General features: G+C 43.8%; 1 protein-coding gene across 3 annotated transcripts in view; it reads left to right on the top strand.

Annotated features, from left to right (window-relative positions):
- The window catches only part of TUB (TUB bipartite transcription factor), a 1,920,898-nt gene that overhangs the window by 1,279,613 nt on the left and 622,475 nt on the right, over positions 1-18,810 (top strand). The window contains exon 1 of one of the 3 annotated variants that reach the window (XM_069623731.1): positions 2,067-2,625. The exons of the other annotated variants lie outside the window; for them this stretch is intronic. Coding sequence (XP_069479832.1) covers positions 2,588-2,625 — 38 coding nt within the window. The 5' untranslated portion in view covers positions 2,067-2,587. Of the gene's footprint in view, positions 1-2,066; positions 2,626-18,810 lie in introns of those variants that run through there. 3 annotated transcript variants of the gene reach the window in all.

Here is an 18,810-nt window from a genome sequence, read left to right as displayed (position 1 = left end):
TCGCCACTGGATCGAGAGAACCGAAGAGAAGCTGACAGAAAAGGTCCTCTACCATGACTGAACCTCCCAGTGAAGCCCTGCTGCGGGTCCAAATCTTCAAACTTCAACAACAGGGAAGATCTGCAAGGAATCGTCTCCCCTTGAGCTGATGGGACCAACCAGTTTGCCAAACTGCTCGCCAGGCCTCCCTTCTCTGGTCGAATTTGCTGTACAGAGCTACAGTGAACCGGATAGCCAGGAGGAACGGGCCCTGCTTTTGTTTTAAGGAACGCACCTTTTATTCGTCACTTTGCTCTGCTGCTGGTTTCTTCCCTGGGCAGTGCAGGACCCACCAGTCGTCCTCCTTCTTGTCAGTCCGACAGTAGCTTCAGGAACCGTGAGCATGCAGGACCTGCCAGGAATGTCTGCCTCAGTTACAGCATTCTTCTTCTTTAAAGGTATTGTGCTAACCCGGTTGTTCGTTTCATCCAGCCGTGGTGAAAGTGTGTGAAATCTTTCGCCAATCCGAGGTCTTGCCCTTCTTCCTTCTTTAAAGTAACTTTTCATCTGACCAACTTCGTTCTGAACTCTTGGCAAAGACTTAACCGCGAACTACTCTGAACTGTGTGATGCTCTGCAAAGACTTTGATCCATTGATTTTGGGCAAGGCACCCTTAATTTGATTTCCTTGCTGTAGTTCCTTTTTCTAGATTGCCCTGCTTACTTTTTGTTTGTGTTGCTCAATTTCTACCTAACTTTGTCTTTCCCTCCCTTTCTAAATTGCTTGAGTGCCATTTTGCTCACACTTCATTTTGAGCCTAACTTGTCCAGAATCTATTAGGTGCGGTGTAGTGTATTAGTAACGTGATTTTTCTACTGCTTGGTAATAGTGAAATGTTTAATAGCTGATCGGTAAATAAATGTATATTCCTTTACTCAGAAACCTTGAGTCAGTGTTTGTTTGAATCATAGCAATTGCTGTCCTTTGTGTAAGTATTGATACTGCTCACTTTACTCTTGAGATAAGCCTGGCTGCTCAGCCATCGCTACCACTTTACTGTGTAGTACAGGCTGAATTTGTACTGTCACTTGTAGTCCTAATTGGGTGTGGTGTTCCTAAAGGGGACTGCATATAATTCTGCCTAACACTGCCCATGACAAAGGAGGGCGGCGCTGCTCTTCTCAGAGTACATGACTATTTTGCCCCATTATTCATTCTTTTAAACAAACAAAACAAGCCCAGGCGAGCGCACTCTTCCCATGGGGATAGTCGAATTCCTCACAGGCAGTGCGGGAAAACGGCAGAAATGCTGTCAACACCAAAAAAAAAGTGGTTGTAACGGAAGTACTGTCACTTTTTGCCACAACTTCAAATTCGTAATGAGGCCTGGTGCCCTTCAAATAAAAGAAGTGCAGGTCCAGGGGACGGGCAAGTAAGTGCCTATTTGAAGCACTGCATGCAGTACGTGGTTGCCACCTCGGTTCGTGACGTATACAATGTGGATCTCTCAGTAGACAGGAAACCACTATTGCCCTGCAGCCGTTGTCAGCCAGGAAACAACTTACCATCCGGTGCTTTTGGGCACTAGAAAACCAAGAGTGAATATTGATAGATTCATTGTCACGATATAACTAAATCAACGCGTCTTCTGGTCGGTTGAGAGAACGCACACGTGTTCAATAGTAAATGTATGCTATATCCAGGCCCGGGAAAGCGTGCTTCATATATTGGTTGTTGGTTTTTGGAACCGAACATACATCCGTATGCACGTTTGCTTTCACAGTCTTGCAAACTCATCCTGCATTCGTTGAGAATCTAGTAGTTCTGACAGTCAATGTATTTTTATGTATAAAACGTTTATTTTAAACTGCGCAATTGTCCGATACTCTAAGCTCCTCTGTGGCTGATTAAATAGGGTATGCAGCTTTCTTATTCGAAGGGTATGGCAGTGAAGGGATCGCGCCCCTTTCCTCTCAAGCTGTGTGGCTGATTCACGGGGGGCTGAACGACTCGTCTTCTGCCAAATCACAGAGGGCGGGGATGCTTCCCCCGCCGACCCTTTACGGCTGGGGGGCAGTCAGTTGACAGGGAGGTGTGCCTTGCTGCTTGAGGGGGGTGTTCCAGCTCCCGTGTGACAGGGGCTGCTGGACCCGCAGACGGCTGCATTAGGAGCTGAGAGGGTCGTTCAAGGCTGGCTCTCGGAAGTGGCTTGCTCGGGTTTGACTCCACCGCGTTTCCGCCGCCGTGCCGAGGGCTGGTGGAGCAGGGTTTCATGCTGCTGCCGAGCGGTCCTGAGGCGCTCAACAGCGGATGGAAAACGGAGCTCGGTACACGTCAGCCCAGCTCCGAGGTTTCTTCAGCAAAGAGTCTCCCTCCCACCGGACCCGCCCCCACCAGCAGCGACAAAATGAGGGAAGCCCTGTGAACAGGGGGACAGGCGCCAGCTCGGGGTACAGAGAGGCACAAAGCACACACCGCCCCCTCGCCGCGGCTCCTCGCCCTTGTCTGCTGGCCCGCCCGGAGGATGCTGCGGCTGCGGCCCAGGGGTTCGAGGGGGGAAGCTTCTCATCTCTTGTTCTGGGCCCTGCAGCTGCCGGCGAGTGAGCGATGACTTCTAAGCACCAGTCGGACTGGATCCCTTACAGGTGAGCGATGCTTCCCGTCTCCATCCTGGGTGTCGGCCCCCCTCTCAGCGCCGACCCACAGAACCCGCACATCAGCGGCCGCTGTGGGCATGGACCACCCGCTGCTCGGCTGCTGACAATGGGGCGGGCATCGCAGGGCGCTGGACTCATCTCCTCCTGCCTCGGAGGATGCCAGGCGTCAGATGCCTCTGTCACCCAGCACCTGTAGGGAGGGAGCGCACCACCGTAGCGCGATGGGAAGCTGCACATGTGGAGAGCCATGCCCCGGAGGGCGGGGGTGGGCAGGGCAGTAGGGCGCAGCCTACCACTATTGTAGGTGGGGATCACAAGATGCTCGATTATACCAGTAATCATGGCTTTCCTAATATCATTTCATGGTCAAACAAAGACACTATTCTAAAAGAACGGTCCATTCTGTGTCTGTGGCGCTACTCTTTCAGCCCAAATTATGTGTCTGCAAAGCCACCTGAGCAACTCCCAGCTAAATACTCCGACAGCGCGTGCCTTAAACACCTGAACTATATCTCGCCCGCAAAGCTATCGCGATGGCATGTGCGCAAACTATTTACCATGTACACTTGCCTTTTATCCACAGCGCCCAGTGGAGTATCCACCATTGCAAGAGTGTGTGTGGGTTGTCGGGAGGTGTGTGGATGGTCGAGCCACAAAAAAAAGTCCTACTTTCGCCCCAAATGCAGTGCATGCAATTCCATATGGTCTCATTCGCGCCCACAAACCGCCAACCCCTGCCCCAACCTACTAGCATAAGCTCTGAAGTGAACCACTTACAGAGCTGCAGCTAAGACACAGTTTGATAAAAACGATCTGCCCAGGATCACACACTTTCTTTAAATGGTGAAACCGGGATATGGACAATTTCAGCAACTAAGCACATCTTCACAGGTTTGTTTGATATAGATATTTATTAATGTTTCCGTTTACATTTTATGTGCTTAAATAATACTTTATAGCAATGTCTTGGAAGCAAAGCACAATATTTAATAAACAACCCTTTCATAATTATGTTTACACTATATACATCATCATAGAAATATATTGAGCAATAAGAGGATGGCTTTAGTTTTATTCTCCCCATCCTGTATGCAAAGTCACAATAGCATCATGCAGATTAATGTGAGCCCAACAAATCCCCCTTGGGTAAAGCCATAGTCATTATTTCATAAAGCCTGCAGCATTATGCACCCTTCTCACTGCTGATCACTCCCCCCTATGCACATTTCTAAAAGGACAAAAGTCCCTGCTAATAGTCCCCCCTCACTCCCATCAGTACCTAATGGCGTACATTCTTAATGCTTTGTTTACTCACAGCACAGTGAGAGCTCCTCTTCTGGCCGGATCTCCTTGGCACATTGTCATGGCAGTGGGACACTTCTCCTCTTCGGAAAGGGTAAGGTGTCCTGCTGCCAGGATAATGACCGTGCTGAGCAGGAATGACTCAGCACACATTGTCCTCCCGGCGGGGCACCTTTTGCGTTGGGCACTCTCATTGAGGTGTCGAACGGGTGAGGTGTCCCACTGACAAAAGTCCTGGTCAGGCTCTCAAAAGAGCCTATGGGGGCCGCTTGCCCCCTGACTCCCCATTCGGTACACAACTGACAGCGCCAATTCTACAACTTTTTAATTACCTGACCAGCCCTAACCAGGTGAGCGATGACAGCAGGCTCTGTTTTTATGAAAAGGGCCTTTTTACTAGCTTGCACTCTAAACACCTGAGATGCTGTGATCTTTTGTCTACTGCTAATATGCCTCGCTCACCTGCCTCGGCCAGAGGCACACGAGACACTCCACCTCCGCCTGTCCAGCGTTTTATCCCACCTGGTCAAAGTAGAAAGCTATTTAACTGGAATTTAACACTGATTAATGCCACTCCCCGGTCGCCCCCCTAGACACATTTCTCTGGTTTGTATCAGTAACATACATTCTTGTGACCCGTTATCGAACAAAAGCTATCGTAATGGCTGTTCTTTTTTACACTTTGAGTCAAGACTATCTGGTCTATCTTATCAGCACACTGTGAATGCACTGAACTAAACCACAATAAGTTCTAAAACAAATTATATAAATAATGGAGCTCAATAGCTTAATCAACTGCTCTTCCCCACTGGCAGCAATAGACCTGTGACGAAAGTGATTCTGCTCTGCAGGAGTATGAGTAGGGGCGAAAATTCCCACCCGGCCCTGACACTTCTAAATACCAAGAGCCAACACAATCATAAAGGTCAAACAGTCCCAGTTCAAAGATATACCTCCTTTACCTTTTGTGGTAACGTGAGCTGATGGAAGGCTATGCTCTTAAGAGCGGTGTGAAAGCGACCCAGTCCAGACCAAAACAACACATTAAAACAATTCAAAATGAAGGGAATGTCCAATTAAGGTGGGAGTATGTGTAGGTTCATATTAAAGGGCTGATTCATGGAATTTGTGCGCCGAAAAACGGGGATTTGTGCGCCATTCTGCCCGCAAATCCCTGTTTAACAAATGGGGATTTATGGGCAGAATGGTGCCCGAATCCCCGTTTTTCGTCGCACAAATTCCATGAATCAGCCTCTAAGCCTGGAGCAAATACTTACTGGTGCTATGTCACTTAGTAACATGGCGTATATCTATAAACCACTTTGTGCTCCATTTACAAGGGTTGGCCCACATGTTGATATTTGGGTATTCTATTTGCTTGCATGCAATTGGGTCTAGAAACAATTGAGGGCATATTTTTGCCCTTTCAAAAATGTATGTGTTATGGTTGAATTTGTGATGCACTCGATTGTCAGATTACCAGGAGGAGCATCTCTAAGGCATCATTTTAGCCTTGTAACCATATGTTAAAATGGCCACCACATTTGCACTGACCATCATGCACAGGTCCATGTTAGTCCTTCCTTTATGTTAGGCATATTCAAATGCCGAATATGTAAATGTTCATGCGCAGGACAGCTGCGATGAAAGCTGTTGGAGTTGACACGCTTTGGCCTTCAATCCATGCTGAGAAACCTCTTCGGTATTAAGGGCATTATAAAAAAATTATTATAATTATATAATCCTAATTAGTGGGTTGATGGTCCCCAGGTGAATTAAACAATGATTACGTTGCACCTGGATGGTGGGTGCACTTCACAGTTGCTGTAAACATGCTGATTACTCTGACACCATACTGGCATCTTCATATTACACATGGGGTTTCTGTGTGATGTAGCTGTACTATCCTGTGGACCGTGATTGTAAAGACTCTGTATCCTTAGCACCAGTTGATCACACTAACATTCAAGTTAAGAGCAAGCACTGTTGAGGATTCTTGGAGTTATAGTCGGTACCTGCATGTTTTCGGTTTCACTCAAGTTGTTACGTGAGTTATTTCACTAGACAACCATTGGAAATACATTTTGGTTTGTTCACATCCATGAGATTTGGTTAACTAAAGTGACACAGATAAGTCACTTTGTTGTTGTGATGCAATTATAGTAATGTTAGGTATGTGAAACATATAATTGTATGTCCATTGCTTTGTAGCCACCTGATGATGATCCAAGATCGAAACATGTACATATTGTGGCTGTTATACAACATGTCACAATTAAACATTTGGCTTGAAAAGAATAGTTTGAAGCTTTTGGAAACAAGATTTATTTTTATTTCTGAATACCAAAAGCGTGTGAATTCAAGAAAATATAAAAGTGTTTTTTCTACTTTCATGAACAATTAAGGGTGTTGTGACCCCTGTTTGATGAGTGCTCTCATCGATCAGTGGTTGATTCCACTGTCTCTTCACTGTCGTAATCCCTGATTGGGATATGTCGATTTAATCCCTGACTGGGACATGTCGATTTGAGTCCATTTAAAATTAAAGAAGATTGTTCACTTACAGAGTGCTTCTGGTTCTCTAGCCAAATGTCCAATCAAGGTACTATAAAATATATACATATATTTATTTATTTAATATGCTCATAGCCAATACTGTCTTTACATATAACAACAAGAATATATATTAAAATACATCAATCTTTTATACAAAATTAAAAAAAATATCCCATTAAAAAATCAATCTTATTTAACATCTTCTCTTATGCACACATCGTTTCAATACAAAATCCCTGTTGATAATTCTTTTAAAATCTCTAAAACAAGTTCGTAAAATTTCATCATATGATAAATCAAGTTTATAGCATTACAACCTAACAGTGCTTCCCATATATCATTTATAGTTCTATTCTTTCTCGTGTTTTCATATGTTACCAGACATTTAGTACGCAGATTCTGAAGGCTTTCACACTCGCATATAATGTGTTTTGCTGACTCTATACACATCAAAACACAGAGTCTACAATATCTGAATTCTCTTGATAAAGTCAATTTTGCACCTTAGATTTCCATAGTGTCTCTCATATTGAATTTAAATAACAAATATCGTCTAACAGTGGTGCACTCTGGAAATGCCATCTGGTAACTAGGTTTGCAACTCGCTTCAGACCAAGATTCCAAGAAAAGACCACTATTTCTTTTAGTCGCAAGCTTAACCAGATTTTGTTCACTACTTTAGGTGTATATCACTTGTTTCAGTGACCATTTAAGCGTGTCAATGCAGAAAGTTAACCAACTCTTATCATCCTCATTAGATCATTTGTGTTATATGTTACTCAGCTTATGAACTATTTTTAGATCCTTTTTCTTATTCAGGATCTCAAAGTTTTTCATCAGGTCTGCTATAAATGTATCATTATCCAATTTAACTAATTTGCCATAGAGAATGGCAATTTTATGTTGCACTATGTCACTCCCACTATTCATGTGACATTCTAACAGTATATATTCCCGTGGTATTAACTTGAGCATTCTCAGCAATATTCGTAGCATTTTCACTTCAAATGTTTCTAATTCTTTTATGAATGACATTCCCCATATTTCTGCACCATATAGTAGACATGAAACAATCTTACAGGAGTATAACATCACAATGGTACTAACAGAGAAACCACTTTGACATCCTATAAAATTGCTCAGTGCCATTGTTGCAATCATACATCTCCGCTTTGTGTCCTGCAAATGTAATTTCCAGGAGAGTTAGTGATGAATGATCACTCCTAAATATTTATAAGGTTCCAATATCTCTATAATTTGGCCATTAATATACCATGTATGGGTCTTATTGGTACATATTTTTTTTTTACCAAGAAACCTCATTATCTTAGTTTTGCTTATATTAATGGTCAAATGGTCACTAGTAGCAAATCTTTTAAGGCTGTCTAATATGGCTGGTAGACCTTTCAGTGTGTAATCTAATAACAACAGCTTGTCTGTATACCCTAGCCAGCCCAGCCCTTTTATTCCTATTCTGATGTTATTCATTTTAGGGTCTGGGTCATTTCTCATGAAATCCGCCAAGCACAAATGAAAAAGTATTGCAGCCAGTATGCAACCTTGTTTGACTTCACGCTTTGTTAATATAGATTCAGACAATTTGCCTTCTGCATCTAGTCATACTCGGACTGAGGTATCATTATATAGGAGTTGTATTAAACATAGTCCAGGTGGACATCCCCATGATATTAATTTTGCCCAAAGGCAGCCGTGCACATCTGTTTTGAAGGCTGCTGTAAAGTTGATATAGGCTACGTATACAGGGAGTCTGCGACAAGTCCATGAATGTTCTATGACAGCTACTAAATTCACAATATTGTGGATAGTTGAAGAACCAACTCTAAACCCTGACTGATTTACTGGCAGGCTATGTTCAGAGATTATCCATTGATTGAATTCCCTGAGCCATACTTTAGCAAAAACATTTGCGGGGATGTCCAGCATCGCCAGCATCCTATAGTCTGTTGGGTCTTTCCATTTGCCTTTTTTATATATGGGAAGAATCAGACTCCTACACCATGAATCAGGGATTTGTCCATTGTGACCACTCCATTTAAACAATATGTATAGCGCCTGCGCCCATTTACCTGGTGTTAATTTTATCAACACGTTGCATGTCCCGTCCGGTCCAACGGCTCTAGAATTTGGCAGGTGCTGCACCAGTTGGGTCAGGGTTTCAAGAGTGTAAGTACCCTGCCATACCGCAGGATTGCATTAACCACTTTCTTCTCCCTCCACTAATGCCCCAAACGTCTTTGTAACATGTGCTATCCAGTTAGACTTGGACACAATGTTGATGGCAAGGGTTTTTTATTTTTGGTATTACTAATAATTGACCACATTTCACAGGTGTTTTTATTTTGTAATGCTAACATTTGCCATATCTCTTCTGTTTTTCTTTTCCAATGGTATTCAAGCCATTATTTATATTGCAATTTAACTATTCTTATACCTACTGCTGCATCTGCACTCTTTGTATATTGCAGGTCTCTTATTGTTTTTCCAATTTTTTTTTGCTATATGTATTTTGGGATCATAGCTATGTTTATTATCATGACACGTTCCATAGTTCGCTATTTGAAGTATATTTATGTTTCTTGATTGTAACAGCTTTTATTTTTTTTCTAGCATTTCTTCAAATTTTGGTATAAACATGGTTTTCTCGCGTAGGGAACTTGCGTCCATTTTTTCAATACATTTTGTTAGTTCTAAATCTGCAATATTTTTCCCTTTCTCTAACTTTGTAGGGTTCCACATTATACGATTGCCTGCAGAATTAACACCAATATTACCATTCTCCTGGAATTCAGTATTAACTTTCTCTTTCACCATAGACAGGAGTAGGTAGGGAGGGAGTTGATCGCTCTCTTCACGGCAGCCTACTGCCATATCCCGCACCGGAGCGTAGGTACTTTGATTCACAATCATATAGTCAAGGATGCTCAAGCTAGCACCGCGTACACGAGTGGCACTTCTATTATAGTCACCTGCTGTGTTTCCATTTTAAACCTTCAATTGATTTTTATTGCAGTGTGATCCAAGATTTCCCTATTCTATTCGAAAATTCTTACATAAATGGCTCCGAAATTTGACTTTCCCGCTATCTAAATGTTCGAAAAAATAATCTTGGCATTCAAGTCGCTGACTATAATGATAGGCACTTTAGGATCATTTCCTGTTCAAATTCTCTCTTTTGTTGCTATATTAGCTCTGTTAAAAGCAGCATTTGGAGGAATATATATGTTTACTAACATAAATGACGGTAGCTGCGGAAGTATATACTGTATAACTATCGCAAGGACCATCGAAGTAGACCATTGTGTTTGTCTTCCTACCCAAGGATGTTTAATTGATATAAGAAGACTGCCTTTTGGTCTCCCTCTAGGCTCTTGTGTTGCCTGGCTTTGAAATGTGCACCTACCATCTATTTCACAATTTTTGGTAATCCATGTTTCCTGCAAAACTGCTACACAGAATTTATCAATATTTGCTAAAAGCCCCTTATCGCTTGTATAGTATGAATTCCCACGTGTGTTCCACGATAAAATAATAAGGATTTATTTTCGAAGTGTGGCGTAAAGGCTACTAGCAACCATTGACAATAACCATCAGGATCTGAACTTTCTATTGTCTTTTTATCGTTATTATGACACTGTTTTATGGCTGGCATTAAACTCTCTTTTGACGGTAGTTGGCTCTTTTTAGTCAGCTTAGTCTCTAATTCTGAGTTGTTATTTCGCTTAACTTCACTTATAAGGTCTACTTGCATTTTTTATTGTGCCTTTAGTAGTTTCTGTGCAAGAATTTCCCAGCCTTTCAAACTTCTCGCTATTGCTTAATACATATATTCGTGGATCGTTAGATCAGTACACCATAGATTAGTGATAACTTTGCTAAAAGACACTACCTGGTGTACAATTTTAAGATCCTTTGAAGAAATCAACCTCAATGGGACTATGCGTGAGAACAATTTGCATATTCGTTGTCTATTTAGTATGATTATCTTGTTTGCAGGATCTAACATCTCAATTTTGAATGCACGAACATCGTACAAGGTTGCCTCAGGTGTTATATTGAGTTTTAGTATATCATCGGCTGTTGGCCAATATATAAAAATATATATACTTTAATCAATACTGCAATAGAAGTATTTAGAAAATACTGTACTGATCCCGCCCCTGTGGAAAGAAGAAAGGAGATGCAACAGATAGAAGAATGTATCACTCTGAGTATGAATACAGGGTTGATAGGCAAATTATTAATCACAAAAATGGATATGTTGTTGGGTGCAAAATGACCTAACCAGCCTGTAGAGCCCAAAGAAACCAAGGGGGCAGTTATCGGTCAACAGTACCTCATTTTGGATATCTGTCAGATGGACGGCATCAAACCCGGCTTCAAGCAGTGATGTGAGCGGATCAAGCTCAGTTCGGACACTGTGAATTGTGTGGGCCCAAGTGGCAAGAGGGTGCTGAGCAGGTTTAAATACAGTAGCTCTTTGTGGCTCAAAGGTGGCTTTTGACGGTGCAGGTCAAGGCGTTCACTGGGACCACTTTGAGGTTGAGCCAAGTCAGGTTGTATTCGTCGGGAAGGGTCGATGCATGACACTGCAGCAGTTCGAGTTAGCATGCAGCGGTGGGCAAAATGTTAATCCTCTTGCGTTAAGGTGTGGTTCAGTGAAGTGGTCGTTTTGAGTGGTGGTTTGGGTCGAGTCCTGGCTTACGCCGTGGTTCGAGTCAGCAACTGACGCTCCAGCAGTTTAAGTTGGGTCCCTGTGTCGAGCGGTCGATTTGAGCCTCGCATGTGAGAGGCTCAGTGAGGGCATGATGCAGCGTCAAGCAGGCTCAATGTGCAAGCGATTGTTCAAAGGTTCAGAGGAGTGCCAGAAAGTAGTACTGGTGGGATCACTTGGCGTGAATGGCAGTAAGTTCACTTCGATGGCCATCTGACTGGTTTTTCAGTGTTCGAATGGGGAGCCTTAGCATATTTGATCATCCAGTGCTGACGAACCCAATTCAGGGAATCAAGGACAGGGTGAGTCTTTACAGGGACTGCTCTTCTAGTCCTAGAAGATTCTGCTGCAAAATGGCAAGTCCTGGTCCAGAGCAAGTGTCACCAACAATGTGCCCTAGGAGTGGTTAGGGGCAGAGCTCTCCTTTGCTTTGCACAGCTCCATCTTCACCTCAGTGGTTAAAGGCTTTGGAAAGTACATCCTTTTCAGATGTTGTGCCACAGTGAACCAAAGACATTTTGGGAGGCCCCTTATTTTAAAGGTAAAAGCCAACAGGTGATTGGACTAAAGATAGCTTGCCTTAATGGCCCAATCCCCGTTCTTGAATAAGTGGACATTACCCTTCTGACATTACAATGTGATTTCCTCTAGAGAAAGATGAGGGTACAGGAAGGAGAGAGAGAGAGGTAGAGAGAAACAAAATGGTGATAGTCACACCACAGTAAAGAGCCCTCCTGACTACTCTAACATTACCCACTCCCCTTCTCACTAGGACCAATGTCCTTTAAAAATGCAGCACCCTGGTGTGAGGCTGCTCCCTGTGAATGGGTGTGTTCCTGTGATACCTGGGCCCAGAGCAGCAGCCTGCTGGGCAGCTGGCACTAGCAGCGGGTGTTACCTACCCTCACAAATAGATCAAAAGAGGAGGCATGGCCATTTAGGTTCCTGTTCAGTCATTTGGCAGGCACAGCCCGTTTGGCCCAAATGCACATCAACTTCATAGCTTGAGCTGGCTGCAAGGTGCTCACACATGTGTGATATTAAACTGAATGTTGCTTTAATTATTATAAGTAGTGCCATGAACCATGCCTCAATTCAGGCATAGCTTTATTTTAGAGTATAACCTGCCACCATCATGGGCCACTTGTGATCAGGGCCATCTAAAGGGATGTTGGAGTTTGGGGCACAAACCCCTTTGTGATCCCCCTTGTGAACAAAGGAAATTATGAGTTCCAGGATGTCTGGTTGTCTCCCCCCACCCCTGCTCATCACGATCAGCACCCAAAGCTTGATATTTTGTGCTGCAGCAATGAAATATGCATGAGTACTCCCTGCCAGTCCCATTACCCTCTTCAGACTTACTGTAATCAGAATAATAAATAAGCAGCATTTAAAGGGCAACATTTTCAGTCCACAAGAAGGGTTCTTGTGCTCAAGCCCAGTTAGGTACAGGACACATTTTAGTCACAGAGGGCACGAGAAAGGTGTAGTTCAGATGGAGGGCACTGACATGTAGCCATGTGAAAAAGGCACACAGGTCCCAGCATAAAGAGAAGGGTCAGATTAGCAGTCTAACTAACATAAAAGTACCCAAGCATGTAGACAAATTGTATAGATTGTGCATATAAATTAGAAGCAATGGTTCTCAAGTGGTATTGCTATGAGCAAAGAAATAAATAACTTTGTGGTGTACAATATATTAAGGTCACTATTATAATATACAATGCAACATTCTAGCCAGGTAAACTGTGAGTGATACTTTTTTGAAGAGCGTATCCTCAAAACTAAATGGGTAATAGGGGCTGATAGTTTTCACAAGTGTACAAACTGGCTCTTTTGACAAGTTGGACAAAACGAGATTAAATGAGTTGCCCAGGATCACACACGTTGGTTAAGAGGTGAAGCAGACATTTGAGCCCAGTCTACAATTTCTTCACTTGACCACATTGTTTCCCAGTTTTTATTATAAATCAAGGTGCAATTCTTTTTGAATTATTGCTGAACACATGGCAAGTCACTAGCACTGACACCACCCACTTTCTTCTTGGCACCCATCCACATGCTTAACCACATGGGTTGCTTTTCTACCGGAGGCCAGGCAGCCAGTTTTAAGTCTTTTTCAGCCAAATGCACACATGCATCCTAATCGTGCTCCAGTACATTCAATATCAATACTCTGGGCTTTGGTCCTCCAAGGGCGTTCCCACTATCAGCACATTGAAACTATAATAATGGTAACATTGGTGCTATACAAATGACGAGTACAATACAATACAAGAAAATATTTCACTTTCATGGACCAAAATAATACCCTGTGGGTTTAAGAACTGACTTGGAAAGTATACAAATCACATTATAATCCAGCATGGCAACATTTTAAAACAAACATTTACAGAAGCATTTTCTACAAAAGGACAATGATTCTAGCTTTGTCGTTACTATTAATAAGGCAAGTGTACAAACAGCACAATATTAATTGATGTGAGCATAAAAGGTTTCATCTGGGTTTTCTATTGTATTTTAAATATGTACATAAATATTATTGTTCTTTTATAACACGCTTAATACAGGAAGACCAGCTTCTAAGTGCAAGACCACTGTCTTGCTTCCAAAACAAACATGTTGCCCCTGAGCTATCCTCCCGGCACCAATACCCGAGACCAGTTTAAAGTCCCCCAGCACACAGAATTGGGGACTGTTATTTATGATGTGCAGAGTTACCTTTGTATATGAAAGCAGACTGTTTTTGCCAAATGAGCAGACCTTAAAATATACTTGCCAGAGGCCAGTGATATTTGATTGTCACTCTTTTGTCTAGAACCCCTTCCATTCCAATGGCCTACATGAAAAGAAGTAACAGGCAATAGGCTAAACAACGCCACCAGTAAGTCAGAAGGCAAACCTTTTCATGGAAGACAGCACAGTACTATAAAGTGACAAAAGATTATTTGTTCAGGATCACTGTATCATTCCCTGGAAAAGGCCGGATATGAGCCTTAGCACTTTGGTTCCAGCATCTTGATGAACTTGACTACCTAATCACCTTTGCCTACTGACACTGTTTGCTCCTCATTGGGGGTGTCTGCCAGTTTTAACAACCTTCATTTGGAAGAACAAAGCTCTAGACATGCACCAGACTGATGCTATGTAACTTTTTATAGGTATAGCTAACTGGTGCAGTTATGTTGCTATGTTGCTGAGGTGCACACAGTATTACTATCACAAAAGTATATATACATGCAAGTTTATCAACCTCAAACATAGGAAAGCCTGAGTTGGCCTTGCTGGAATTTGGCACTGTGATCTGGCATATCCACACAAATCTCTGTAATGAGTGCTGAAAAAACTGAGCTATCCCAAATTTAGCAATATGCATTTCAAGTTTTCGGTATGGCATGTGACCTATATATTTTATCCACAGAAGGGTGAGACAACTACAGGAGTTGTGCTACCGTGAATGTAGAAGCTGTCTGTACTACAGTGAACGGAAAAAACACGCTAGGTTTAATTGATTCTACCAGAATGTACTTGTCAGCAACAGCCTGGCAGCAGGTTTGGTGCCTCAGCAACACACCATAAAACATCCTGTTATGTATTATTATAAATGGGCACGGACGGCTTTCTATCAGGCTGCCATGTGCCTACCCCTGGGAGAGGGCCCGGGGCACATGACCCTTATGCCGTTCCATCCATAAAGATGTATCTGCTTATGATCATTATAGTTTTGGTACAGGGCGGCATATCTTAAATGCAGCCCCTGGTCTGCAGAGATTTGGCTGTCACTGCAGATGTCACATGGATAACTATGACCTCTGAACCTGCCCGGTCCCACTGGTAGAGCAGGTGCTGCAAATCAGGATACTGATGCAACAGGGCCCAAATACACCCTATGCTTTTGGCAAGGAGTTTAAGAAAGGGAAATATGATCAGCCGATTACCCTTTTAGATTCGGAATTCTCTGCATCATTTTATTAATTCATAAAAATCAAAAAAGCCAGGACTTTAACACTATTGCCTGATGGTAATTCATCTCAACACCCAAGATGCTACGCATACAATATGCCCCTTTACAAACTGGGCAACATCGCCAATATTTATTTCAGCCAACTGATGTAGCCCACGCCTCTGTGCCTTATATCGCAATGGGCAGTGGCATACCCAAGTGAGTTAGAGGCCGGCCTATTCCGTAGCAATGAGGGCATAGTGCACAGTGCCTCTATTCAGCAACGACATTCGATCACCTGTAATGTAACCCACTAAGGGCCTGCATCTCAAGAAACTGGACTGGGATAATTTTGATGGTTTAACCAAATGTCCTATACCAGAGTTATCTAACTCCAGGCCTCGAGGGCCGGATCCATGTCGGGTTTTCAGGAGATACCTCATTAATATTCATGAGATAAATTTACATACACTGATTGTAAGCATATTTTTCCTCATGAATATTAATTAGGGGTATCCTGAAAACCTGTCAGGATTCTGGCCCTCGATGCACAGAGTTGGACAACTCTGTCCTATACAGACATCCTCTGTCGTATAACAACTGACCTTTAACAAACTGAATGCAAAGCATGCCTCTGTCTGCTTTTGGAATCCTTAATGAAGCTGATGCGAAACATGGTGTAGTTTGATTAAACTAAACGTAGAATTGTATAGGTTAGCTCCTACCTTCTGTCAACGTGGGCATGTACCACGACATAGGTATAAAAACAAAGACGGGGACCTATACTACATGTCCTTCACTGCTGCTAGAACTAAGGAGCACCCTTAAGGGACAACATGTGATGGGATACTCATGCAATGTAATGTGGTCTTGTATAGCGCATCTCTGCCGTGATAGAAGCCTCCTTCCACGTGATCAATCTTGGCTATGTACATTTGAGGAAGCTAAAGGAGCACCAAAAATTCAGAGAGCGGAGGTTCACCGGCCGTCACCATATGCACGGTGGAAGCCAGTTCAGATCTCAATAGGGCCGGCTCAGCTCTTCATGAATATGAGGCCAATACATTAAGCAATATTGACCTGGGTAATAACGACACCTATTATTATACACCTACTACCAGGGCTGGCCTTAGGGCAGGGATGCCCAGTCGACCGCCAGGGCGCCACAGGTCCCCCGCCCACCACGCAAACTCGGGGGAGTCTTTGAAGGTCCCCCCCGAGCTGCCGAGGTGGGAGAAGGCGTGACAGGCACCCTATTGAAATTAAATGCGCCCCGCTCTCTGGAGCAGAGCGTATTTAATAACAATAGGGCGCTGCAGCACCTATTGAAAAATGTGGTGCCCCCGCATGACCCGGTGCGGCACATTTTTGTTTTGCGCCCGGCGTGCTGAAGCCTCTAATGCCGGCCCTTCCAATTACTTTTAGAAGCAAGGCGTGATCCAGCATGTGAAGTGTCTATGCATGCATCGGCTTGATACTTTTGTAAATGCTATGCGGCATACCTCCTGTGCATGTGTGGGCTTACAAGTCGTTTTAGAGTGATCTGTGATTAACTACATATGTCTGAAATTGCAACTCCTATCAATGCCATCTACACTGCATACATTTTTTAGGTTGTGCTTGTCCCCTGCATTTACCATCATACTGCGGGTGCATCTATTAATGTGTGGATTCATTACTGCTCGTGTACGTCGGTGCACGTGTGAGCTTGGCACTAACGAATGGTGTCATGGGCGTGTGTGTGTGGGCGCTCGCTCGGTATTCCTGCCTGCTATTATTGTGGGAGCCTTGTGCTCCCCTCCCTCTCTTTGTGATGTATGTGCGCGCGTGAGCCTGCTACTCCAGTTATTTGCCAACATCCATGCACGTGTGATCTTGATGCCCTCTGCCAGGCGATGGGCACTCACACGTATGCCCGTGAGATGTGTCTTCTCCTCTCATTAGCTTCCGCCCCAACCTCCTCGTTTGCATTGATGGCTCGTATCGTCTTGTCAAACTTTCATCCGTATGGACATGCCTTATTTATCTCGGATGTACTCCCCTGAGAAGCGTTGCTTATTAATCAAAGTGCTGGGTGTGAACATGGAACCTGTCTGTGTGCTGTTATGTGTTGTTTTATTCGTGCGGGAGTGGGGCACTGCACAGCGTCACAAATGAACAGTGGTTTACGGTTTTGGAAAAACGAGCACGCAGAAAGGGCTCAGTGGGCTGCGCCTGCAAAGGCTTGCTTCAGATCCTGTCGCTGCCTTGGTGAGCTGGGGTCGCCATGGCAGCAAGGGAATGCTGCCCTTCCTATTGGCTCCCGGTTGCCATAAGTTACTTACGCTCCTTGTCACCTACTTCGGAGCATGTGGACGTCAATGGTCCACGCTCCCATCATTATGTGGTACTGATGCTCACCTCTTCCTTGCCCTGTCTCCGGTTAGTGTGCACTTTCTTCCGATGCCAGAGAGTTACTGTGAAAGTGTGTGTGTGCGGTAGCCCAGTCACACGACACTGACAATTGTGAAGCAGGCGCTGATGTTCATGAGGATTTCATGATGAACTCGAAGGGTGTTGCTAGGTCTGGAAAAGATCAGGGGCTTCACTGGCGGGACTCGGGGCTAGCTAGCATTTTGGTTGTAGCACCTGAGCTTCCATCGGGCTACAACCAAAAGACCCGGGGCTATCGCCCACTCAGCCCCCCCTAGCAACGGCTCTGCTGAACTCTATTATAAGTGCTCATGTACTTTTCAATGTAGACTTTTGTCCACAAGTGCAATTATTGCGCATAGAGATTAAGACATATTGACCTAGAAAGGGGGCAGCCAGACCCTTCTAGCCTGCCCACTTTGACATGCAATTTTGAATGTTATTTTTCACGCACGCGCGCACAGCACACTGCCTGCTTGCTCTGAATCCCAGCTTTATGTAATGCACTTACATAAAGTGCATTACCCCCTCGCTCCCTATTCTCCTGGCTGAACCATATTTATTGGCCACATGTTGTTAAACACTTTTTCCTACCATAGGATGATGGACGATCAACCGAACTGCATGATTTTTGTCTGTAATCTTTTTATGCACATTCGATTATAATATACATTTTCCAGATGAATCAACATAAGCAACATGCTAGGACAGCCCCCGCCCCACCTTTCATAACACAGTTAACATGTCATGTTTGTCGTTATTTATTTTATTTACTGAGCAGGAACCTAACTTGAAAAAGCAATGGAGCTGGCCTTACAGGTGTGCATTCCATGGCTGCATGGGAGAACAGCCCTGGTGCACGCTTCCATTACTTCTTTACTATGTAGGGCCGCAGGGAAAAGATACCATTTACAGCGCACAGGGAGCATGTAACTGCACAGAGAGGAGCTGGGAGGGTGCAGCAGTGGGATGGGCTGTGCAAGGTCGTCATCAGGAGAAACGCTGGGACATGTATGGGGCAATAATCCGGGGAGTTCACCCCCCCCCCACCCCCATGAAGAGGGAAACACCAATTAAAGAATAACAGGGATTCTTGACTAACTCTGCTTTTGGCTCACATTCTAGAACCTCCCACCCCTTTTTGCAATGGGCAATTCAAGAATCAGAGCGGTGCACAGAAAGAATATAATTGTATTTTTCTTTAATTAATAGACAATATTCAAATATT

Source organism: Ambystoma mexicanum, chromosome 11 (assembly GCF_040938575.1).
Source record: "Ambystoma mexicanum isolate Mex_15411 chromosome 11, UKY_AmexF1_1, whole genome shotgun sequence".
Taxonomy (NCBI): Eukaryota; Metazoa; Chordata; class Amphibia; order Caudata; family Ambystomatidae; genus Ambystoma; species Ambystoma mexicanum.
This window is presented reverse-complemented; position numbering and strand designations above follow the sequence as displayed.